The sequence below is a fragment of the Taudactylus pleione genome, unplaced genomic scaffold (genome assembly GCF_031769625.1).
Source record: "Taudactylus pleione unplaced genomic scaffold, aTauple2 ptg001027l, whole genome shotgun sequence".
NCBI classification, from domain to species: Eukaryota; Metazoa; Chordata; class Amphibia; order Anura; family Myobatrachidae; genus Taudactylus; species Taudactylus pleione.
In genome coordinates this window covers 522816-549627 of record NW_028285428.1, presented here as the reverse complement: position 1 = coordinate 549627, position 26812 = coordinate 522816, and the positions used below count along the sequence as shown (strand labels likewise).

At 43.9% G+C, this 26812-nt stretch overlaps 1 protein-coding gene across 6 annotated transcripts in view; it reads right to left on the bottom strand.

The window, feature by feature from the left end:
* ZNF385B (zinc finger protein 385B) overlaps positions 1-26812 on the bottom strand; it is a 566921-nt gene that overhangs the window by 129188 nt on the left and 410921 nt on the right. For all 6 annotated transcript variants that reach the window (XM_088461223.1, XM_088461222.1, XM_088461224.1 and 3 more), the window contains one exon: positions 1328-1438. In XM_088461223.1, the coding sequence (XP_088317349.1) occupies positions 1328-1438 (111 nt within the window). The remainder of the gene's footprint in view (positions 1-1327; positions 1439-26812) is intronic.

Sequence of the window (26812 nt, the reverse complement as noted above, 5' to 3'; positions counted from 1 at the left end):
ATGATTGGTTGCTACAGTATGGGCAACTTCTTCACCTGTCCTCTTTTGAAGGTTTAATACATTTTCCCCAAAGTTTGGCCAGGCTATAAAATTAATTCACATTCTTTCTTTTGGATGCTAAATAAAGTAAAAGATTTATAGGTACATATAACCATGTTACTAACTGTGCATATGGGTTCATGGGGCCGCGCATGTGCCAGTATAGCCTACCGCGGAGGGATCTGAAGATCTCTCTGCCAAAAATAATTTTAAAAGTACCCTATAGGCTGCAATGGCTAATACCATCACATAATGTCATTAGCAATCTGGGGTCAAGCTCCGAAAAGCATTTCACCTTATACTGTAATTGGACTAAAACTCTACTCCTGCTTCACCTGCTATAGTAGCAAAGCCGGAGATGGCTGCCGAGATTGTTACTAAGAATAGCTCCACCGAGGAGAGTGAATGTTATGTCACCACCTTTGCGGTGGCAGCAGGGACACGTTTCATGCTGACGGCACTGTGATCTCCCCGTCCCATGCAGCTAAGAGGATTTTTTTTGTCACGCAGCCAAAGTGATAGAGAAGTCAGTTTCTGCTTCTCTAGCGAGGAGAGGCAGATAACGGCAGGCAGAGGTGATGAAGCTGGCGACGGAGAAGACACCTGATGGTAAGTGACCTCAGTGCCGGCTACAGGTGTTGCCGAGCCCTGTGTGGAGAGGGACTCCGACGCCCTCCCACCCTGCGCACGGCAAAGCCGCGAGCAACCAAAAAGGGTGTGTGGCCTAATTACCATAGACCACGCCCCCTAAGTGACGCTATTTGGAGGCGTGCCCGTATGGCATGCCCCCCATTTAACGTCAGGCTGGGGGCGAGCCCAAAACTCCTTCAGTAGCTGGGCTGCCCCCAGCCTTCTCCCTGCATGAATGGATGCGCGCAGGGAGGAACAGCGGGGCAGTGCCCGAAAAACGGGACTGTCCCGCTGAAAATCTGGATGGTTGGGAGGGGTGCACCCTCTATGGGGTGTCCCCCCTATTCGACCGCGCTGGTCGAACATGCCTCGAGCCAGCCCTGAGTGACCTCTCTCCTTAGTAACACATGGGTCACTTAGTGTTGTCATAGTTGCCTATATGGCAGTGCGGTGTTTTAGCCTGCTCTTAGAGCTACAAGGCTGAAGGCAGGGGAAAAACTTTAGTAGATATTGAGAATCGATATGCACAGGGATTTTCTTTGGCCCACTTATCCCCACTTAGCACAAGGAACTCATAGTTGGATACAGTATATAGTGAAGGCGATGTATGTGTTTGTGGTTTCAGTACTTCTTCATAAACATGACCATGCATACTTACATCAGAATTAAAACGAAGCTGGCAGACATTGCAAGAAATGACTTGTTTTTTCTTTGGTGGAATGGAAACACCGAATGTATGGTTTATGACTGCTTTTTGCACAGGGTCCATCTAAAATGAAAACAAAAATTAATGAATAAAATAATAAACCAAAACTTTCTTTGTATGTCCTGGATACATCGTATATAGGTGTGACCAAATCACAGACAAATGGCAGTACACATCACACTCACAAGCAGGTTTACATGACCCAGATAGGTTGCTCCAGAGATGGGGGTTCCAGAAATGGGGAGCTCGGTAGGAGAATGCAGAGCATACTACTACTTCTGGAAGTAGTGCTTAGGTAATAAGAGGGATTAGCTGCAGGCACAGGAACACTGTTACCCAGCTGATACCCAATTGCCCAGGTCCAGGAAGTATTTGAAAGACAAACGGGAAATATGAACTACAGTATGTATCACGCACCCAGCACAGTCAGTCTATGTAGATGGTATGATGTGTTTTGTAGTTACATGGTAAAACAAAATGGCAGTCAAAGAAAGCTGTAAAATTTTAAGGGCTGTACCATAAACTACATCCCCATAGCCTATAACTGGCATCACCATCTGCTGTGTAATGCGCTTTCTAGCCTTGGGAGTCAGACAGGATTTGTTTTTAATACTAAGTGCAGTTTGGAATACATTTTGGATGTCGGGAGGTCTATATGCAGCCTCAATGAGAGGTTATAAACAAGCCATATACCCAAGTAGTTCTATTAGATGCTGATGTTAGATAAGAGTTTGCTTTGATCATATTAGGCGCGATACACTCTGCAAAGTAAACAGCCTTCCCAAATAACACAGATACTGTTTTATCAGTATTCAGAAAGCGTTTGTTCAGAGTTATCCAGTGTTCCACCTAATAGAAATCAGATTGCAGCTCATTTATAAGGTAACAGAGGTTTGAGTTGAACACATAGAAGACAGTATCCTCCAAGTACATACAGATGGAAGCTGATTTTCACTGTTGGTAATGGCCCCAGAACGAAGCTTTGAGGCCCCACATGTAACGTTTAGGGGGCTAGAGGTAGGATCAGAGGATGACACAAGCTGGGATCTTCCTAATGAATAGGAGGGAAATCACCTAAGTACATGCATGTGTTACAAAGTCTATTAAGTTTGCTTAAAGACATAGGTTCTGATTCTGAGTAGGAATCAGCGGTGGCCGAGCCTGCGGCTTTTTCTGATCACACTTCTGCAGCTTTATGCAAATGCCACTACAACGCCTTTCCATGGTGCACATCCGTGCGTCCGAATGCCCAAGGCCTGAGATGCCTACTTTCAGCGATTACACTCGTACAGAGGAACCACTTGCAAAGTGAGGGACAAGTAGTCAGCGTTTGGCGGAGGAACGGTGAAAGGTTGTTAGAAAAACGCAGGCGTGTCGGACCATTTAAAATGCGTTATATAGCAGTGCAGTGATGCATCAGGCAGGGAGAGAACAGCAGCCTAGTTGAATGTTATCTGCACTGCAGACGCAGCAAAGCACCATTCAACATGTACTAGAGACGCTGGGCTGCACCTTTAACCGCACAGAAATTAGTTTTAAATGCATTCGAAAGCGGAACTTAGCGTGAGAACAAGCCATGGCCGCTGCATCGTAGCCCTTCGTATACAGATACAGACTCATTCGCATACAGATATACAATCTCGCACATCAAATTGATCAATGCAATGTAGCAAAGTAGTTTTGTCACTTCCAGTTGTTTTATTTATGCAAATAAGATAGGAAGCCCATTTAATCAAAAAAGACACTTGCCAGGGCCCGGGACCCGGAGCGACGAGAGGGGCTGTTTGGCGTGACTGAAGCCACAGTGTAAGAAGACGCATTTGTATGTGGGCATGTAATAGTGAAGTAGGATTAATACGTCAAATACCCCTGCCCAGATCCTAGTTTTCATGTCCAGCGCTGTCATCTAACGGTCATCCATGCATCACGGAATTATTCCCGAGCACTGCATCTCTATTGTAAACAAACAGTCTGGCTGCATGAGTGCGGCCATATTGGATTCTGTCATGTGATTCTTCCAGTCCAACCGGGTTCCCAGAGGCTGCGCTCACATGATCTGCTTATCCGATAGTCACTCGAAGTGCCCAATTTAAACTAGTTCCAGAGTCCAGTCCAGGGCCAGAAAAACTAATTTCCTTCTCATGACGATAGTTCCCTGGCTCTGGGCTTCAGTTGCTTCCAGTTCGGATCATGTGTTTCTCAGCAAGTGCACTGTTTACACTAAGGGGGGTATTCAATTAGCCACGAGGGATCCAGCTCCAAGTTCCTGGATTCAGGTTCAAGGGTTGAGCTCTCTACGATTGACTCCAGATTCCAGTGCTGTAATGTGGTCCAGTTCCTCATCATTATATTTCTTACCTTTCTTTCCTACCAGTGCTACTCTGGTTCTGGTACTTCATAGTTAAGCAGAGGTCTTTTCAAAGGTCCCAGAATCTGCTTCACTCTTGCTTCAGCTAGACCCAAGGGTCTCAGGGCCTGATTCGCTACGGAACGCAACTGCGAATGCAATAGCGATTACCGATTACGCACTCAGTTCAACTGTGATAGTATGCAAATCCATTGCGATCGCAATGCCATACACAGTGCTATATAAGGACGCCCACCTTACCTTACACATCCGTAATGTTTACCAAGGCTGCGAATCCGTCGGTACAATCGAATACCATTGTAGCCTCACGCACACTTGCACAAGCCCTGACCTTACTCAGAAATGGCTAACAACTACGCACGCTCTCAGGCCTCAGGCTGCGTAGGCCATCGCAGTGGATAATATATGCACGACCCTGCAACGGCGTTTAAATGCACTGGCACGCCTGCGATCACCCGACCACCCCCATCACCTCCCACAAACGGCACTTCCTGTCACTCACCCTGCAATGGGTCTGCGTAGTCACTGCGATCACAGTCCTGATCACATTGGCTAGTTCACACACGTGTGCTGCGATGCATACCAGTGTTCGCAAATACGCGCTATAGTGCATATTTTACCCCATATCGGGGACTGGGGACTCACTTTTTTAAAGTCCCCGGGGACGTGCTGTGCTATGGCCAATCCCTAACAGCTAGCTGCAGCACAGCGCGTCCCCCTGCAGAGACAGACACAACGCTGTCTGTCAGAGCAGCCAATGAGAGTCAGATAGACTCTCATTGGCTGCTGCTGTGGAAAGCCGTGCTGGGATCAAGTGTGAGATCCCAGCATCGGCAAAGCGTCCGTGCCCGGCGCTGGGACAGTGTTTGTTCCCAGCGCCAGGTAAGCCACAGCGGCGGGTACCTGGTGAAGGGACCACCTGGTCCCTACCACCAGTGGCGGCGGGAGAAGCTTGGCTGCGGGCGCGAGCTTAGCGGAGCTCGCAGCCCGGAAGCCAAGTAGCGGCGGCAGTGGTTTGGCACTGGGCGCGAGCTTTTAGCTCGGAGTCCAGCAGCCAATAGGAGGCAGACGCGACGAGCCAATCGTGGCTCGCTGAGTCATAGCCCCGCCCACTTACGGCGTCAGCGGAGGGGAGGAGTGAAGACCTCCCAAAGACAAGTGAAGAGCGGCGCGGCAACAGTTCTGGCGGCCGCGGAAGAGGCCAGAAGACGGCGTGATCAAGAAGGAAGAGGCAGTGCCGCTGGCCAGGATGGGCCAGCGGCAGAAGACTGAAGCTGAGGACCGAAGAGGACTGCGGGGGAGGAAAGCAAAAGAGCTAACGAAGCTCCCCCCCGCAGCCTCTTCCACCGTACCGGTAGGCGACCTCGGGCCTCCGGTGTTTTACTCCTTCCTAGACCACCAGGGTTGTCGGGCACTAGGCCCGTGGGGTAAATTCAGGCAATAGGCCTGTGGGTCTATAGGCGGGCACAAGGCCCAGGCAACATAGGGGACATTAGGCACAATTGAAGGTATATGCCCCCCAAATAGGTGTGTGACTTGGGCATTAGGCCCAGGTCACTAGAGGGCCACCTATTTGCCCGTTGTGTGTGTATGCACCTTTAAGGCTCAAAAGATGGAAAAAAACCAGAAAAAATCACCCTCCTCTCACCGTACTGTTCCCGGGAATTCAGTCATGTGTTATTTCTAAAAGTGTGAAAGCTTTACCAACTGTGAAGGAAGAATAAGGGGAATGAAAGAAATCTTTTAGGGAACGCATCTCGCTGTGTTGAGGTGAGTCCGGAGGTTCCTTTCACTATAGTGAAGAAGTGGTGTACACTGTTGGAGAATATAATACCCTTGCTGTTCTTCGGTTTTCTTTGAAGTATACAGGACACCTTTGTCAAGGCATCTTTATCAAATCTAGCAGCGCTTGTGGACTACTCTAAAGCTGCATACACACACAACAATTTTGTAAATGAACGATTTTAGTAAACGATTTTCGTTAATTTTTCCCTTGAAAAAATTAACGATTTTCGTTAATTTTTTCAAGGGAAAATTAACGAAAATCGTTTACTAAAATCGTTCATTTACTAAATGTAATGAACGATTTTTTTGAACTACAAAGGATTTTTGCATATTCCCTTAATGAAAATCGTTGAGTTGGTCAGTCTGACTTAACTACAAACTACAAACGTGAACGCGCATGAACGATAATCGTTCATCATTTTAACTTATAAAGTGAACGATTTTTTTTCAACAATTGAATGAAAAACAATATCCTTAACCATAATCGTTCAAAAAATCGTTGTGTGTGTATGCACCTTTATTGTTAGATATATACACTGATGAAGAATTAGCCTCAAACTGCAGGAGCAATTGTGACCATATGCAAAGTGACAGCTACCTTAATATGTGTAGCATATACGTCTAGTTTACACCAGCCAAACATCTCATATACTTACTTATAGCTATGTTTTTAACCATGTATTGGATTTGCAACAAACACATTTGCTATTAGGCTTTAATAAAACTTCTAAAATCTTTCTAATAAAGCAGCTCCCAATCTTGTGCAAAAAAAAAGCATACACACAATAGTATAATATATGTATCAGTGAGGAAGAAATCACCAATCCACCACAAGCCACTACCGTCATCATTATCATCCGTGTGTTGTACCTGCCAGTGACCAGCCGCCTATAATATGCCTTTCTCAGGTGCATGTACGCCGTTGTCCTGTTCTGCATGTGTTTGCAATTACATAAACGCACCCATACTGTACTCAGCCTATGTTATAATGCCTTCCTTCCTATCCTGATGTAAGCAGGCATAAGTGTCAGAACCACGCAAATCTGCATGGGTGCGTATGCATTCACCCACTTCATTCATGTGTAGGGTAAAATAACTAATTGAATGGAATATTTATAAACATTCCTCAGCTTAGTAATAAGTCATTACCTATTTAATAAAAGACAATACAGTACGTAAAATAAAAAAATTATAATATTGTACATTTTTTTATAAGCATACTATACATAATTCAAATCTTTTCATTTGAAACAGACCTTGTTGCTTGTATGAGAACGTACTCATATTCAGGTGTGGTTTTCACTGGATGATTAGCATTCCATTACTGAACAGTCTCAAAATGAGTGACATGATCCAAGTCACCTCACTACTCTCCGCATTCATGAACGAAATGACATCAATACTCAACTAACAAAAGGATATATTTGGTCGGACAATTTGCATTCAATTATGCCACCTGTCTTTACATGTAAACACACGCACTAGGAACGTAGCCAATCTTCGAGCAATCATTCCCGTATCATTCAGCTATTGAATATTAACTCCTAACGTGCTCTTCTGATCCCTCACTGAAGACTATCGGATCTGTCGTTCAACAGCTAAATAGCAACACGTTGCCTAATCACGGTTTGCTTTATGTATAAGCCATCGCCGAAATGTTGAATGAATGAAAAATACACACACAGCTTCAATTATTAGTCATAGGGACTCAAATATTCATCTGACCTGCTCTATATAAATCAATAGACAAAACACTCGTAAGAAATGATGATGCCTTCATGGTACAGTTGTGTTGGGAACTCATACAGTAAAGAAATTCAAGAATGCATAGGGCAAACATACTATTAGGCGTATATATAGTATATACTAAAGTGAGAGTTTTTAGAAGTGGAGATGTTGGCAATAGCAACCAATCAGATTCTAGTTATCTTCTAGAAGGTGCTAGATAAATGTTAAGTAGAATCTGATTGGTTGATATGGGCAACATCTCCATTTTCTAAAAACCTGCACTTTAGTAAATATACTTGGAAACTATTAAGGGAAAAAAAAACAAGCTGAATTAAAACGCACACACACACACACACACAAAACAAAGGCAGACTATAGGGACCTGTAGGTTTTTCTCTGCCACCAAATTTGGCAGACGTAGAAGAAAAACACAAACTCACGCTGACATTTTCACTCAAGTACCTGGAAACACTTTTCAAGTTGTTTACTCCAGCAGGAAAACCATTCAGCATGAAGGAATTAGTGTCTGCACAGCGGCGAAGGACCTTGTGACCAATCTCTTGTGTTGTAGAGATAATAATCTACTGGTAATTGTCAGCAGGTGGGGGGCAGCACAGATCATGCCCAATGTCACACTGGCCTGTGCAAGCAGATATAACAAGGACAAAGCCATACAAACAGTGCTCTCTGGGAGTCTCCAGGGGTTAAAGTGTAAGATTCCCTTCTAGGCAGACGATGATGTTACCCAAACATGGGAGCCAGCGGAGTTTGGCCATGATTAGAATTCAGGCAGGTGCTACATTAACATTTAAATGTCTGACACTCAGGTAGATTACTCTATGTTTGAATAGTAGAACAGGATGTGTTGGCTGGACGTAACTCGATCACTGAAACAATATAGAGGCTAACAAGTTTACATTTAATAAATTTTTATGACTGTGGCATAAATGCTTAATTTAATGTACAAGACTAAGTTTATAAAGACGAAACATGTCGCTGTGGAATCCAATACGCATTTATTAGTGCCTTTATTAGTGCCTTTAGCGGGTATGAAAAATCATATATTTTTAAGACTATTTTACTAGTCTTATCTGGTGCATTTTATAGCAAATTGCTTGTATTAGGTCATCGGAATATAGATGTGTACAGTATTAAAGGAATATATTCCTTCCGGACTATAGATAGACAGTAATTAGATATAAAAATGTCTAGATAAACACCAGATGTTAGATAGGGACAGAACGTCGACAAGAACAAAAGTCAGACACACTAAAGTTTGACACTTAAGAAGGTCGACAGGTACAAAAGGTTGACAGGGTCAAAAGTTCGACACAAAAATGGTCAACACTTTTTTGTTAGGTTTAGGGTTAGGCACTTATTGGAGGGTTAGGCACTTACCCCCATGGTTAGGCACTTACCCAAACGGTTAGGGTTAGGCACCAGGAGAGTTAGGGTTAGGCACCAAGGGGAGGGTTAGAGTTAAGATTAGGGGCTAAAAAAATAAATAAATTTGTTGACCATTTTTGTGTCGACCATTTTCATGTTGAACTTTTGACCCTGTCGACCTTCTTACATGTCGAACTTTAGAGTGTCTGACTATTATCCCTGTCAACCTTTTGCCCCTGTCTAACTATTGACTGTCTAACAAATGGTGTCTATCTAATTACTACTGTCTATCTCTTATACCACACCCCACTTATATAACAGGTTGGTTTTGCCTTTGAAATAAAACTGCCACTTAAGATCCTGCTGCAAATGCTCTGAAAAAAATCTGCACTTTTACAAACACGGACCCCAATTCCTCACCTACAAAAATACAGTATGTGATACGACATCTATTGTCAGAAAAGAATCTAGGATTGCTTCCTGCATGTTGTATCCATAACTATGTGCAGATAAACAATACAGAATATCAGCACACATGGCTAAAACAGCAATTTACAAATCCTAGCTCACAACAGGCATATTATATAATCTTGCCTTGATAAAGCTGACTCATAGCGAAACACACGTTGGCATACCCGCTATGTGTACCACATGTGTTTGAAACTAACTTATATTATATGTCATTGATGAGATGAATTAACGAGTTCACACCGTGTTATTTTGAGCAACAATAGTCCAATGGGTGTCTAGTCACTCTGCTACTTATTATCAACCAGTGCCTTGCAACACTGTATCTGTGTGTCAAATGATTTATGGCCGAGTCACAACAGCAGTACCTGGCGCTGTCTCTAATATCAATATCCAGCAAGATAATTGTGATATTTTGTTAACCAAATGGGTGTATAGAATCCCCGTCATTCATTATTGATTCATGTCATTTAACATTGTGTCGGCGTATTATATCATTTATAGCATAGCTACAACAACAGTAGCTTACCTATATGCTAACTCCAATATACATGAGAGAAAATAATCTCCACAATAGTGAGGTCATTAGGGTGTCCGGTAATAAGGACAACTATATGAATATACTTGATATTGATATATACCTGCATTGATACATAAAGGGATTTTATATTCAATCCCCTATAATAGCGAGGCTCTCCAGTTTGACTGGATATAAGGATATAAATGGTAATACCTATGAATGTCATATATCTATGTACTAATTATAGTACATGATCCTGTAACATTATTATCAATATTGCCACAGGGTAGTGGTTTTTTAAGATACGCAAACCACCCAATCTAAGTCGCTATTTCTTATTTCAAATGAGTGACATAGAGACTGATAATACCACCCGTAATTGGACTTAAGAATTAAAATACGGACACACAGCAAGGGTTCTTCTTTTTATTTTCACCAATTTCTATCATTTTCACTTTATCATATAACTATCTATATTTTTTAACCTCTATTTCGCTGGTCATGTCCCAATAGGGGCATTTTAATGCATATTTAATAAAGATTTGTTTTTTATTTCTTACAATTTCTTTGTTGTGCGCCAAACTATAGACATTCTTCTCTTTTCCCCTCCTCTGTGAGGTTAGGATGGTATATATTCTTTTGTCTTTTGGCAGCACCCCTTATACATTTAATAATTGAAAGGGGCTTTTTTGGAATTCCATTGAGTGCAGATGTCTCCTCCTTTGTCTTTTCGTATATTATATAATCTCCCATAAATAACAATTCACCTCTCAGTTACATCTCAGTGACTTCCTCCAGTAATTATCTATTCCAATTCCTCATTTTGTCCTGGTGGTCAATGCGAAAGACCTCTCTCACTAGTTACCTTTCCTCAGTGCCCTCTACTAAAGTTATTATATAATTATTTGTTTAGAAATCACCTTGACTTCCCCCTTTTTCCTTCTCTGCCTTTTCTAAAGAGGGTATAAACCAGACATAATCATGCCCCAGTCATAGTTATCATTGTGCCACCCTTGTCTACTCTAAAGTAAACTCTGGTAGACTCCCGGAATCCTCGGAGAGTATACAACCCTCCAACATCGTGTCTACTCCTGTAGTGAAGTGGACGGAGCCATGATGATACAAACCATTGTGAATTGTGTCGTCATGATTCTGGCTTAAGTTGCAAAATGCCACAAATCGCTGGTCCCTAAGACCTCCCCGTCCAAATTATTCAAAGGGATTCCAACAAAGTCAGCAACTATGCATTGTACTCAGAGGTGCCAAGGTGGAGTGGGGGAGCTGGTACAAATTACAAGGGCACGGACCACTGTAGGTGGACTGGAGGATTGCGCTGCAATCAAGCCCACTGGTGCAGTGAGCACCATACTTGGGTATACAAGGGACCGTAGCTACACTCCATCCAATAGTCATGGCCCCCTAGCACCAGGACCTGCCCAAAGTCTCAGCAGCCCTGATTGTACTATGATTCAGTAAAAGCTACAGGATCTAAAAACTATCCTTGACATGAAATAAGTTCAGATAGTTTATTTCGTCTTCTGTACACATAGCATCTAAAACCGTGCTGATTTTCCTTGGGATGTAGTTAGCAGACCAGCGGACGGGATGCTGCCAGTCTGAATCCCAACACTCGAAGTCCGACATGGGACTGTAGATCTTAATCCCGATGCCGGAACACAGACAGACGCCAGCCCAAACAAGGAAAGTCTGGGGCATCTTATCTGTTAGCCGCGGGGGAGGAGGGTTAGGTTTAGGTAATATAGCGGGGTTAGCGTTAGGTTATGGGGGGGAGGTTAGGATTAGGCACCCCTATGAGGGGGTTAGAGTTAGGCACCAGGGGCAGCTAGGGTTAGGCACTAAGGGGGCAGGGTTAGGTTTAGGCATGAAGGGGGGGGAGACAGGTTTAGGCACTAACGGGGAAGGTTAGGGTTACGGTGCAGGGTGGAGAGGGTTAGGCTAAAAGAAGGGAGGGTTAAGGTTAAGGGGAAAAGGGGGAGGGTAAGTAAACTTACCAACCATTGGGATGCCGCTATCAGTATATTCACAGGAGGCATCCTGACAGCCAGCATTACATACCGATTCCCTTTTCCTTAACCTGTATTTATTATGAATACACTTTTCATCATCTATCGGGGTAAACATCATTTATCCAGCTGCCCCACATAACTAGTTTAATAATAATCACTAATAATATATGAGAGCTCTTCTCTTAACTTCAGTTCCCAAAGTACCGTGATGCCAACATCTCTATACAACAATGTGTTATCAGCCCCAAGCTTTGTTGTCATGATTGAAATATCCCACTACCTGGCCTTACTTACACTTTATACCAAAGGCCATATCCAATTAGCCACGATAACGGCCTTTTCCCTGATAAGTTTTCATTTCTGATAACTTTCTGGGGAAAATGGTGATCATGAAATCCTATTAGCCGTGGTTTTTCGCATATGTGAAAATTGTATAGGAAATTGGGAATTATCGAGAATTACTTTTCACTATCTCTGAGTAGGTGACAAGTTGTGCAAAATCTCTATTTTTGGTAAAAATGTTGGGACTTGGTGCAGAACCCCTTGGGCACCCCCTCCCCTTAATGACTAATTGGGCAAAAATAATTTTTAATTAGCTTAATTTGGCCAATAATGACATGTCATTAAAAGTGATGGAAAATAGGTTTAAAGTAGTAGGTCAGGTTTTTCGGGGGGCTGTATGGATGGGTCATGTGTTTTAAACATTGCAAGTGGCTGCGCCAGGTGTATTTTTAAAAGTGCCCTAAAATGACACAAAAATATACTCGCACTCGTATTAATGTACCCCCTGATTAACTGCACCATTTAATAAGGACAAAAAAAAACAAAAAACTTGCTTTCTATTATTTTTTCACTGTCATTGAAAAATGCATATAACTAGCCATTTGACACAATTTAAGAACCCCAAACCAGTGCTGCTGCTATGCACCGGGTGAGGGCAACTCAGAGAGGATGACACCAAAATTCTGTCTCCTCCTCAGTGACAGGAGCTGGCTACCGCAAGTGTGACAATTTCCTGCAGCACTCGGCTCCTGTCACAGAGGAGAAGCCACCAGTGCAGGCACTAGTCTCCGAGGGCAGCCCAGCATCTCTGAGAATGCTGGGTATGCCCCTGTAAGTCGTAAGTAATGAGAGCGGGATTTCCCATGAGGAAACACCCCTTTGTGCTAGACCACACTCTTTTGTGATCAGCCACACCCCATTTCGGACACACCGCGGGTGATTTCCGCTTTTTTACCTGCACTTTTCGCCAGCCTTCAATGCAAGAATTCTCGGGTAAATGCGTTATCGCACCTTTTGCAATAGGATTGCCCAATAAACGGGAGCACTCAAGCATGCGAAAAGTGCCAATTTCAGACCAATGGTCCAATAACTTTATCGCTGTTCATTCGATATGGCCCCAAGAGTTAAAGAGACTGGTGCGAAGCAGACTGAGGACACTGAGAGGGGTATTCAATATGGGAGCGAAAAGTCCATGCTGGACTTTTTGCTCCACATCGGAGCTTTTCCTGGGATAAAGTATCGGGCGCGCGCCCGCTTTATCCCCGTATTCAATAAAAAATCTACGAAATTGGATCAGCAAAAAAAAATGGGATTTAGCTGGAATAAATTGTAGGATCCCCCTAAAGCTGTCAAAACATGGGGGATCACTATGGGTACCCCGTTTTAACCTGCAAATGAAAGTCAGGGTTTTAAATAGCCGCGGCAGGTGTTTTTTTCCGATATTGAAGAAGTGATGCAGAAGAGCACTTAGGTTATTTTTTTCATTTTTTTAAGTGGTCCCACCAAATTTGGGGTACATGAAAATGGGTACTAGCATATTTTTATGTCCCTAAAGTAATTTTTAAAAAATTCTGCAAAATTGCACCTGCTGCTAATAGCCTATTCTAGAAAACACCTGCCGCATACTTGCAGAATAGCCCTGAACCTATATCCCTATTTTTTTTAAATAAAAATTCCCTTTCTTTTTTTTTTTCACCCCAATTTTTTAATAAATTTTTTGGGGTGTCCCTATTTTTTTTTTTTTTAATTTTTGACACAGTTATTTTTAAAATGTCATTCCCAGGAGCGCAAGGCTATTTTTTTTTAAGCCTGCACCCCTAAACCCCAATTCTGCACTTTTTTTCGCCACCTATTCAGTGGTGAAAAGTTATCCCCGTTTTCTTCGAACCTGCGAAAAGTCTTTGAAATTGAATACGGGGATAATTGAAATCGGCGAAAATGAGGTCATCAGCGATAATTAATCGCCGATTCCGAAATTTTTGCTCCAAATTGAATACCCCTGTGAGGATGCTACGTACGTGCCCAAGTTTCTTTCCTAACAAACAAAAAGCTCTCTAGGTTCACTGATTCAACAAACTTTGTTTTCCACAGAAAGATAAAGCAATGCAATAAGTAAAAGTCACAGCAGGGCGCTTACAAACCAATAAGCTATAGTTGTCTGAAAGTTGAAAAGATGTTTAAGGATTTAAATCTAAGTGCATTTCGATGGTGCAGATCTTTTAAGACAGAGGGATAAAATCTTGAATAACTCCCATGAGATAATAACTCCCTCTGAGCATTGGAAGAACGCTAGGATGAGAGGGAGGCAGAACTCACAGCAAGAGTTCACTTAGGAAATGCAGTTATCCAGGAAGTATGCCGTTGCGATAAAGTGATTAGGGTCTTTAAATTATGGACCGCACTGCAATATGCAGAATACAGCATTATTCACACGGTTGTCAAGCGTTTATGGATAAAATAGCTGTGATCCATAGCAACCATTCAGACATTTGCATTCATATTTGAAACCGTATTCGAAAACAAAAAGGACAGAATGTGATTGCTAGCTGAGATATTTGTCCCTGTGCATCCGATTTTATAACTGTCCTCCATGGAATACAAGGAGCAGAGCAATGATCTGCAGGAACGTAGGGAGGGAGGTCAGTTACATTATAGCCTGCACGTTGACTTATAAAAGTTTCATATTTCAGCAGAAGAATAATTCCATTTTTGTAGTAATATTTTTGAAACTCACCTGCTTTACTACATTGTCCTGAACTGCTACTTGCCCACATTTAGAACTAGCAGGGCACATTACATCACTACAGCCCTGTCCCGTGCTGCCCAAATTCAATGTCACAATTTTGCCATTGAGCAGAGGTAGGTGGGGCCACCATGACAGGCCTCTAAATGCCAGGACTGTGCCATTCAGCCGAAGGGGGTGGAGCAACCATGACGTGATTTGCTGTGAATCACGTCATCAAGACCCTCAGACCACCCACTTTAGGCGGGAAGAGAAGGCTGGTCTAATCCCCTGGGATTATGATGGACATGTATTGTAAAAAGAAAAACAACCGCACAGGATGCAAAATATCCTGGATTCCTTCCCAGAATTTTATAGAAATGATTGTTCCCAGTAAGGGAGAGGTACTACCAGCTACTGCACAATAGTGTCTCAGGCAGCAGAAAGGGCGGTATTATGGTGCACAACCCTTTGGATACAGTCTAAGAGGATGTATCTTCATTCATATTCATCCAAAATCAGGTGATGAGTAATGGAGCATACACAAGGTTAGATTTGTCAGATCTGTCAGATGAACGATTTTACCAAAGATTTGAACGATTTTTGACTGCATTAAAATGAATGGAATCGTCCAAGTCTGACTGCAAACACATCAGATGTCAGATATTGTTATCTGACCATCGGGAACGCGCAATCGTTCATCGTCCATCGTTCAGGCATGTCAGATATGTCAGATTTTCCTTCAGATATGAACGATTGAATGATTTTTAAAATCGTTATCGTTCAGATCTGAAGAAAAATCTGACCGTGTGTATGCACCATAACCCCAAAGGAAAATAGGGGTCACATAGTATAGACAATGCTCATGTGAAAGTATTCATTCTGAGCATTTTGCTCCAGATAGACGACCTGATTCTGAGATGGATGCAAGTGGCAAAGCAGACGGATCACGTGGATGTCAGCAAAATGCGCAAAAGAAAGAAATTGGCAACTGCGCTGGATCAGACTTACACTAATTTACGGAGATCGCTCCTGCAAGCAGATTGATCTGTCTGTTGACGGAGCCGGACCGCACTTTCCATGAAATGGCCTCTCTGGTGGAAATTCGGCGGCAACCATGTGATCACAAGGAACATCCCTATTTACCGGGAGTGTCATGGGAGTGTCATTGGCAGGTAATTCAACTTCCATGCGTGGTGGTAGTGTTTGCCTGTTTCTGATGGATCTTTTGCACCTAGCATGCAGCTGGTTCGAATCCACATACTAATGATGACAGCAGCACCTGAAGACGGAGACTCAGTAGGCAGGACAGGCTTCCACTTTCAGTAGCACAGGTTTTCTGCCCACTTAGGCGGATCCTCGCATTTACATATGAAAGTAAGTAGAATACCGAGGGCATACAGAAATGTGATCGCATACGCATTCCGGCTCTGTATCGGCCACAGAATTGCCACCTGGTATAGGCTATGGTCCGATGCGACTGCAAACAAAAATCTACACTTACTTATCCCGTGAGGGGACTCGCAGCTAATTGAATCGATCCTAAAGCTGGGTACACACTTTGTGATATTTTGAATGATTTGCCCGGTGTGCGCTCCGGTGGTGTCATCAGCCGGATCGTCAGGTCAGCTCTACATGCAGCTCTTACGACCTAATGCTGCGGGATGCGGCACTGGCCGACATATCGGGTGGTCGGGCACCGGAATGTCTCGTGTACCAGCTCCCGATATGTCGGCCCATCGGCGGGGGGAGTCGCCCATCGTTTCGTGTGTACCTAGCTTAAGGGTTTTACTTGCTAAGCAGCAGCTGCTGGTAAAATCCTCGGCTTAGTATATAAAACCCTCAGTGAGTATAACAACATCTCTAACAATGTTTCATATATTTGAAAATTATAACAACTGCAAAATAGAAGAAATGCTACAATATTACCTCCCTCTATTCTGCATCCTTATCATCATTCGCAGATCAGATAAATATTTGCTGGCTCTCTGTACAACACAACCCACATAGTTGTGGCTGGCCGTGGAAATGAATTACCAGCAAATACAAGGTGACATAAATGATAACACAAACTGTTGAAATCTAATTTGAATTTTCCATTTCAGTGCTGTTCTCCTCTGTTCTTGGATGGGTTGAAAGCAAACACATCTAACTGTACAGCATGTGGGAATGCAAAGTGATATCTAGTCACTCATTAGGAAAATAAGTGATATCTAAGTGCATTATGTGGGTATTAGAAGGACAGGCAGCACACGTTATTTGGCTGGGCTGTAATGAGCCAGCGTCTGGAGAACTCTAGTTAAGGATCAGCCTGCTATATCTCATAGACAACACAGGATATCTAGTACAAAGTACGTTAATAATTCACAAATGTACCAATGTCTTGACAAACCGATTTAAGCAATCAGACTTTTCGTATCTGCAAATGTGACATTTCTCATACATATTGAATATACTATGCAACACGAATAAAACTGCACTACCACCTAAATTTTACTAACTGGCTGATTTCGTAGTCCTAGCCCCCGGGGGGCCACTCCGGGGCAGCTCTTTTTCATATAGTAACATAGTAACAGAGAGTATGTGCAAGAGTTTGATGATGGGAACTGTCTCAGGGGTGTATTTACTAAAGTGAGAGTTTTTAGCGGTGGAGATATTGCCTATAGCAACCAATCAGATTCTAGCTATTATCTTCTTTCTCTAGAAGGTGCTATTTAAATGTTAAGTAGAAACCGATTGGTTGCTATGGGCAACATGTCCATTTCATAAAACTCTCACATTAGTAAATTTACCTCTTAGGGGCCTATTCATCAACACTAAAATAATGTTTTTAAGGACATTTTCCTTAATTAACGTTATTTTAGTATTCATGAACACACTTAGCAAGGAGATATCACTGATATCTCCTGTGCTAAGTCCCCCTGCGTTAATTTCCACACTCTCCATACATTAGTATGGGGTTATGGAAATTAGGCTATTCATCAAATTCTGAAAATTATGTATTTTCGGAATTTGATGGTGTTACCATACGCCACTGTGAGGTGGCGTATAGTAGGTAACACTTACCTGGTTTCAGCTGGGCAGGTCCCCCGGCGTCTTCCTCCGGCGCTCTGGACTCTCCTCTGACTCCGTATGCTATGCTGTCATGTGTTCTCCCCAGCAGAACACAACAAAGTTTAGAAAAAAAAAAAAATAAGTTTTTTTTTTTCTAAACTACTGAGTTCTGCTGGGGAGAACACATGACAGCATAGCATACGGAGCTGGAGGCTGCTGCGCGAGAAGGTAAGTTGGGGACGGGGGGAGGTGAGCGGAGGGGGGAGGCAGGGGCGCCGAGAGGGGGGGGGAGCGGGTACAGTTCACCCGGGCCCGGGCTTCCAGAGGGGCCGGCGGGGGCCCGGGTCTGGCACCGCCCCCCCCCCCTCACTTCCTCCCTCCCTCCCTCTGCAGCAGCCCAGCACACAGCGCTAAGTAGCAGCCACAGCAATCTCCTATGCCTGAAGGGGGGAGCGATCACACTCGCGCCAACCACTGGCTTTGCGCCGGGCTGAGGGGCACGCAGCGCCCCCTCCCCGGCACGTAGCGACGCTTCGCGGCGCTGCAAAACGGTTTTTTTCCAAGGGGGCGTGGCCACGCCTGCTGAAATTAGGCCACGCCCATTCTTTACCGGGGCCCAGCGTGGCTCTTTACGCCCCTGGGGGGAGGGGGAGCAGGTGAGCGGAGAGGAGAGGGGGGGGCACACAAAATGACCGCAGCTATAGGTAGTGCTGCGCATGCCCTGGGTTAACGAATGTAATCGTACATGCGCAGTACGGATTCCAGCTGCGGTAAGTTAGTATAGATAGAGATAACTATCTATTTCCTGAAAAGCTGTCATCGCAAAAATGACAGCTTTTCGGAATAGATAGTTATGGGGAGGAGGAATGATGAATTCCTCCGGTAATTAGGTAGAACTCCATGTGAGTTCTAAACCTAATTACCTCCAGAGAAAGTTTAGGTTTGATGAATAGGTCCCTTAGACTCTGATTCAGTGGTGAACGTAGACGATGCCGAGGCTGCATGTTTTGCCGCAGGCGCGTCTGTGCCCCTATGCTAATGCTGCGCACTGCTCTGGTTCATTCTGAGAGGCCCATTTGCAGCGGTACACACTTGTCTTGGTGCGTCTTTCGACTTTAGACACACCATCGGGGCAATATGCTGATTGAAACCGGGCACCGCTTCGCCGTCTGATCGTGGCGTCCTGTGTGAGTGGTTCTGCGGCAACAACATTCCCGCATCTAGCCACTCCCAATACCTCCCAATAACGCCCATTAAAATTCATTCTTATTGCATCCAAATTTGTTCTGCATCTCCATGCAATAGCCCATATACATTGCACATATATAGATTCTGGAAATCTGTAATGCTCCATGCTAAGTAGTCTTGGTAATATGAAGGATCTAGTCATAAATGGGGTAAGGTGTAAATGTTTATGATGTAAGATCAGTTGTGCCATAAAGGCGGTGTAAACACTATCAGCTGCCCTTGGAATAAAATCAATAGTATAGTTTGGAGTGTTGCTCAGTCTAATGAAACCAAAACTATTTTCCTTGCTATGTCAATAAAAGGGCCGTCCAGTAACCTTATTATTACACAAGACATAAACTTTATAGAAACTATCAGGGGAAATAGGTAGAAATAAAACTGGCATTGGTCCTCGAATTAGAGGCTGTGGAAACATAATTATAGCTGATTGATTGTGTGTGTCTAATAATATCATTTACTTTATTCTGTAAGTCTTGTGTAAATAGGGCTCTTATCATATGACCTGATACAGAACCGCTTTTAATATAAAATATCTTTACATTTAACACAATGGGGGTGATTGAGAGTTATGGCCGGATTCAATTAGAGGCGAAAAGCCGAGATCGGCTAAAAAGTTTCACCTATTGCCGCTTTTCGCCTGTTTTTCTCCAATGAGTGGCAGGCGGAAAAAAAGTGCAAAATCTCTATTTTGGGGTGCAAATGTGGGGAATTGATTCAGAACCCTTTGGACACCCTCCCCCCCCAGAAGGACAAATCAGCAAAATAAAGAAAAATTACCTTAGAACACCCCAAAAAAGATGTAATTTTTGGGGGCAAAAAAGAAAAAAGTGGGGGGGACAAGGATAAAAAGTAGCGAAATAGGTTTCTTGGGGGGCTGTATGGAGGGGCCAGGTGTTTTTAGGATTGCAGGTGCATGCAGCAGGTGGATTTTTCACATTTTTTGAAAGTGCACTTTAGAGACACAAAAATATGCTAGCACCCGTTTTCAAGTACCCCAAATTTGACAGGACTACTTATTTTAACCAAAAAATACTGTTTATTATCCTTCTTCACCACTTTTACAAATATGCTCCTGGAAAGCTTTTAACACATAAATAAGGACACAAAGTACGTTTATTAGGGCTAATAGTACACATCTGTAATAATTTCCAGTGTCAGTGAGTCTTATTTTGGGGTACAGACTGATTCCCCCAATGTATTCAGTACTTTCCGCCTGTTATGCATTCGCCTATTTGCCTTTTCGCCTGTTCTGTAATTGAATAGGGCGAATCGCGGGGACGCGCATGCCGTGATTTCGTGTCTCAAACAGGCGAATGCGGTGGAAAGTACAATTTGAATATGGGCCTTAGACGTAATGAACACATCTGTGTGCAAATGTATTAATTCTGCAGGAAGCGTCTTGTGTTAATAGACACCTGCTGCATGCTTTGGTAACCCGTTGATGTGTCAGAGGACACAGCATTGGATCGATTGTGAGAACATTGCCCATCTGAGTACCCCCTCAGGTTACTCAGAATGGCCTCGGCACTCCCGGGAAAACTGCGGCCTAACGTCACCTGTTTACAGGAACGCTGCCCAGCGCGACCCCCTCAGTCAACCAGGTTGTGGCTTAGGGGGCACTGCATGCAATGACGCAGGACCCGTTCTGCACATGCCCAGAAGGAGTCATGCGCATGCGCAGTCCCTATGCCATCAGAGGTGGATGCAAGACAATGGGGTATGCGTACAACTCTGAATCAGCCCCAATGTTCATTTACCCATAATGTAATCAAGGGGTTACTTCAGGTGGTATTTAGTGATGAGTAGCTTGAAGCAGAGAGATACTGTTGTTACTATGGTAACTATGCAATAATGGAGCCTCTTACTGACTTACAATGCACATGCAGCTCAGTTGCTGAGATTGGGCACTTTGGTTAAAACATAAAGTAAAATAAAAGTTTGATTCTGCGCAGCCTAGTGCCAGGAGCTGTCTCCATAGAATCTATTCACTAAGGGCTCTATTTACTACAATCCGCATTCATACCTCCCAACATGACCCTCTCCAGGAGGGACACAATGCTCTGGTCCTGGACTTCCCTGGTAAGAGACGGGGCTGCAGCACAGTTCAAAATTCAAATAGGGGAATCACACCAACTGTCATTTCACACGCTGCCAAACATCACTGGCAGTTGGTGTGACTCCCCTATGTGAATATTGGACTGTTCTGCAGCCCCACCTCTGGAGCCTCCACCAATCATAAATTACCAGGGAAGTCCAGGACCAGAGCATCGTGTCCCTCCTGGAGAGGCTCATGTTGGGAGGTATGCGCATTGGTAATGCAGATTGTAGTGTGATATTACCAATATCACAGGGATTTACTACAAATCCCTTGCAGGGACAGAGCTTGCTTGAGAGAAAGCTATGTCCCTGCGAATCCCCTCTGCACACTAGTCACGGTATTTCCGCAAAAAAATACTGTTACAAGTGCCCCGCGCATGCGCCTACCGGTCGCCGCTGCTACCCCCCTCAGCGCTAGGCCCTGCCCCTGTCACCAAGCCCCGCCCCCCACATTTGCGGACCCACCGTGACCCCCCTCCCCTCCCCTGTGACCCTCCCTCTCCCTTAATTACACTTACCTGCATGATCCGGGCTCTGGTGATGTCCTCCATGTGCTCCGGTCAGCTGACATCCCATACTGCACTGGGACCCTGTCAGGTGACGACCGGGCCGCAGTGCAGCATGGGAGACCAGCTGACCGGATAGAGGACATCACCAGAGCCCTGATCACCGGTCCCTGGAGTCAGGTAAGTTTGGGGGTTTTTTTACATTTTTTTTTTTTACTTTTTTTTTTACAGTGAATCAGCGTGTGGTCTGTTTAGACCACACAGCTGATCAATGGGGCCGGCTCCGGGCTCTGTTCTCCCCATTAGAGCAGAGTAGGAATCCGGTAACCGGGGGAAACCCTGGATAACGCCACTTCCAGGTGGCGTTATTATCACAGGGCTTTCCCAGGTATTTTTTTCACAATTTATTTTTAGTACTTTTGGTCAGATCACATTTCCCATTACAATGATGGGAAATGCGATCTGCTTACTAAAAATAAGTGATAATTAGGGGTTGGAGTAGAATTTTACAAATTCTACTCCAATTGCCCTGTAGTAACTTTAGGTGAAACTAAAATAATGTGAAAAGGGTGTGAAAACACCCTTTTTCACTTTATTTTAGCAAAAATAATGTTAATAAATCGAGCCCTAAGTCTTGGAGAGTGATAAAGTGGAGAGAGATAAAGTACCAACCAACTCCTAATTGTCATTTTACAGACTGTGTTTGAAAAAAATGACAGAAGCTTATTTTTTTTTTATATAAACATAGACCCGTATTCAATTTGAGCCGAGCCGCGATAATTTAACGCGGCCCGGACTTAATGTTGACTTCGTCTGTTTTGTAGGCGTTAAAGTATCACGCACGTGCTCGCGTATCCCTGTATTCAATTTGAAAGTAGGCGAAAACAGGACCCGGCGATACTTGGATCGGCGTTAAAAAAAATGGGAATTTTCGGGAAATAATCCTAGGACCCCCCTAAAGATGTCCAGACATGGGGGATCACTATGGGTACCCCCGTTTTTGGCTGCAAAAGATAGCTGCGGCTGGTGTTTTTTTTCCCGACTTTGAAGAAGCGATGCAGAAGAGCACTTAGGTTTTTTTTTTCATTTTTAAAAGAGGTCCCATTAAATTTGAGGTACATGAAAATGGGTACTAGCATATTTTTAAGTCCCAAAACGCATTTTTGGAAAATTCTGCAAAAATGCACCTGCCACGGCTATTTGAAACCCCAACTGCCTTCAGGAGTTAAAAATGGGGGTACCCATAGTGATCCCCTATGTCTACACATATTTAGGGGAGTCCCTAGAATATTTTCCGAAAATTCACGTTTTGTTTAACTTGTACAAAAACGGAGTAAAAAGTAAAAAAATAAATTACATAGGGCCCCCCCCAAAAGCCAAACCAGCAACAGGCTTGCCAGCCAGTGGTGGTTTCTAAAAATATGGGGAACAAAATGTGTAGGGTTCCACCGTATTTTAGAAACCAACTCCAGGCTGCAGGGACCAGTTCTGGTTTTAAATATAGGGGGAAAAAATTACGTGGTGTTCCCCCTATATTTAAGACCAGCACCAGACCCAACCGACTGGGGTCTAATGCCACAGCCCGGAGACCCAACCACCGGGGCTCCAGGTGCAAAGCATTAGCACCCCAAATCGGTCAGCACAAGCCGGTGATCTCGGGGGAGTCGGGGACACCCCAAAGAAGGGCCCCACCCTCCCGAGCACCACAGGCTTACGCTGAAGCCCGGGGCTCTTCCCCATACCCCTGGTTCAGTGGGTATGGGGGTAATGGGGGGGGGCAAATAATGTAAAACTATTGTATTTTACAGTGGAACTACAAGTGCCAGCATGTCTGCCATTTTGCACTTGTGGAACAACAAGTGCCAGCAGACATGCGCCACCTGTAACTTCACAACGAAACACACACACCGTGACAGTACAACTTTATTACACACACTTACCCATTCACACATACTTACCTATACCAGATGTGTCTGTCCCCTTGTCCAGTAGAATATCCTTAATGAATGGCTCTGCAAAAAAAAAAAAAAAACATACTCACCTATATCCTGGCGCTGGTCTCCGCAGTAATTACTGTTTGGTACTTTGTCTCTCTCCAATAATTAGTGAATAGACCCCATTGTATGTATAGCCATCTCATTGTGCTACACCACTGGTCTCTTTAAGCTGCGGGTCAGCAAAATGAAAATACATCCATCCTATTGGGGTCCCTATGTCAGCCTTACATCATACAGCTTGGGGTTGAGTCTCAAGAGATGTATCAAGCCTTGGATAAGAGATAAAGTGGAGTAGTTGCAGAAAGCAACCAATCAGCTTCTAACTGTCATTTCAAAGGCTGTGCTAGATAAATGACAGTCAGAAGCTGATTGGGTGCTTTGGGCAACTTGTCCACTTTATCTCTCTCCAAGGCTTTGATACATCTCTGCCTCATTGTGCTAACTGAACTCTACTGTTCCAGCAGGTGTGTCTATTACTGGATTACATCAATCAACATACAGATGGGTCCACATACATCTAGCCTTCTGACACGTTAAACAGCCCTTCTATTCGCCGTGGCGTGACTCAGTAGTGCAGAGCGTCTTTTCGTGCATCTTTTTACCTTCAAATGCGTCTTATCCGCACAACGATGGGAATAGCTAGCACAAGCAGCTTCTGCTGAGTAAAATGATATGCAGCATGCCTATATTCTCTGTGCGTCTGCGGGTGTATCTGCATGCTAAACGCTACGTTACAGTGTTACAGCCGCTGACACTGTAACGTAGCAATTCACATGCCGATACACACGCACTCGCTCAGAGAACATAGGCATGCCGCATATCATTTTACTCAGCAGAAGCTGCTTGTGCTATCTATTCACATCGTTGTGTGAATAAGACGCATGTGAAGGGAACAAGACGCACGAAAAGATGCTCAGCACTGCCGAGTCACACTGAGCTCCCGCGTTATGTGTGGCGCAACTTGTAGCGCACGAGGATAGATGTATGTCGGCACATCTGTAATCTTGCAGATGTTTGAACACACAAACGCAGCCACTCTCCCACAAATGTTATTCTCTTACAATCTAACATCACATTTTCTTAAGGGAAAACAAAATATAGTGTTGATCCACTATATACAGTTTAGTAATAATACACTGTTGATCCGCAATATACAGTTTAGTAATCAGACAGCTATATGCAGTGGCAGATTTTACCTAGGGGTTTCGAGCCAGCAGCCCCCCAGATAAAATCCTTCACTTCAGTGAGCCAGTCCGTGACTGCACTGGCTACACTGTGACTAATGGTGGCTTCCCATTGCACGCACAGGACAGGCAGCCCTAGGGGGCGGTGTCTCTGCCCCCTGGGACCACCAGTCCGGGCAGCGATTAGCAGAGAGCGACTTACATTGGAAGCCGCTGCTCTGCCTCTTGGGCAGCTCTACAGGGCGTCTCGGGGCTGCAAACAATGCAGTCCCCAGAAGCCAGTATTATGCGCATGTGCGGCGCCTGGACCCGGCCAGATTAGCAGCAGCAGTCCCCCTCAGGTGGCTATATGTTTAGATGCCTTGATGAGAACAGCCCAATTTGGCTTAGAAATGAATAATAAATCCATCTTGTCATCTTCTGCAGTAGATTATATTTTCTATAAACACCTACTGCAAAATGTATTGCACATATTACTCCATACACACAATAAAACAGGATCTCCCCAGAGTGTAGGCAGTAAACATGGAAAGAGGCAAACTATAGTATGAGGGAAAATGTTTGACAAACTTGAACTCTTGAGTGGGAATTAAAATATATTACAGAACGATAGTACAACTGTCCTTATGTATACAATCTATGTGATTTTACATATCAAAAAGCAAAGATGAGAATGAGGTTAATTGATCAGTTATTAGGAATCTCAGATCGTATTAAGGAAGCTTAAATTAGTATATATTAAAGATGAGCGGGTCCGGTTCTCAGAGGCTTCAGTGGGTGCTGCAGCTGCTGTGTCACTTGTCCTGTCAATCAAGGGGCTGCTGCTGTGCTATACATAAGGGCTGCTGCTGTGTTGTTGTCCTGTCCTTCAAGGGGCTAGGGCTGCAGTCCATAAAGGGGTGCTGTGTTGTCCAGGGGGGTGCTCTGTCAATCAGGGGTTCTCTTTCCCAGTGCTTTTTTTTTTTGTGCGTTAGCAATTTAGCTGCGCTATAATTGTTTGGTGACACTGCCGGCCAGACCGCAGTTTATCGTCTACATATTTGTAACTCTGCACTGCAGGTGGTCTGTCCGCACTCGGCAGGGGTGCTTTGTCCATAAAGAAGGGGTGCTGTCTGTGTTGTTCATCAAGGGGCTGCTGTCTCGTTCAGGGGTGCTCTTCCCCAGTGTAAAAATAATAAAAGTGAAATAAAATTAATATTATCAATCCACAAAAAAAAAAAAAAAGATATCAAAACACTGAAATAAATAAATTAAAAACTAATCAATCCTTCCGTCCATTCCCTGTCCTCAGTCCATAAACATATTCCAACTCCGTCGGGTCTCTGACCTAGTTAAGGAAAACATTCTTGGTTTTTAAACTTCCTAGGGGTTGCATAGTTTATTAAACTGCCATCCTGTCTACCACTGCAGTGCCACTCTGTGCCATTGTTGGTAGCTCAACTGCCACGTTAGTGCCGCCCACTGCTGTCGCTTAGCTTAGTCAGCCAGCTAGCTGGATGCAACCTTTTGGCCTAAACTAGACTGAATCAATATTTGAGCAGTGAGGTGGTCAAAATTGACTGGAAAAAAATAGAAAAAAATGTTATGGAGGTTAATAAAACTGTAGGAACAAAAACTGGCATAAATTATGTGATTTTTAGCTGTTTTTATGATTTTGTTTAGAAAAAGTAAAGATCCAAAACCAAAACACGCAATCCAGATCCAGATCCAAAACACGGGGAGATACAGATCCAAAACTAAAACACGGGGGTCGGCACACATCCCTAGTATATATGAAGTCATTCCATATATCAACATTGTAAGATTTCTGGAAATAACCACAAATATTAGAAATATGTCCATAGCTATTCAGCAACACAAGCATATTCTTTTTTGTCTTACAGGGAGGTTCAGGCTCACCCAGTGTCATACTGGGTCATGAAGGGCCCACCAGGGAATGCAATGGTAGGGGCCCATGCTTAAGAGGTGTAGTTTCCATAGAAACAGCAATTTGTTAACAAACCACCCCACCCAAATAGTTATTATATAACATTTTTCTACAGAAGATAACGCTGGTATATCAAAC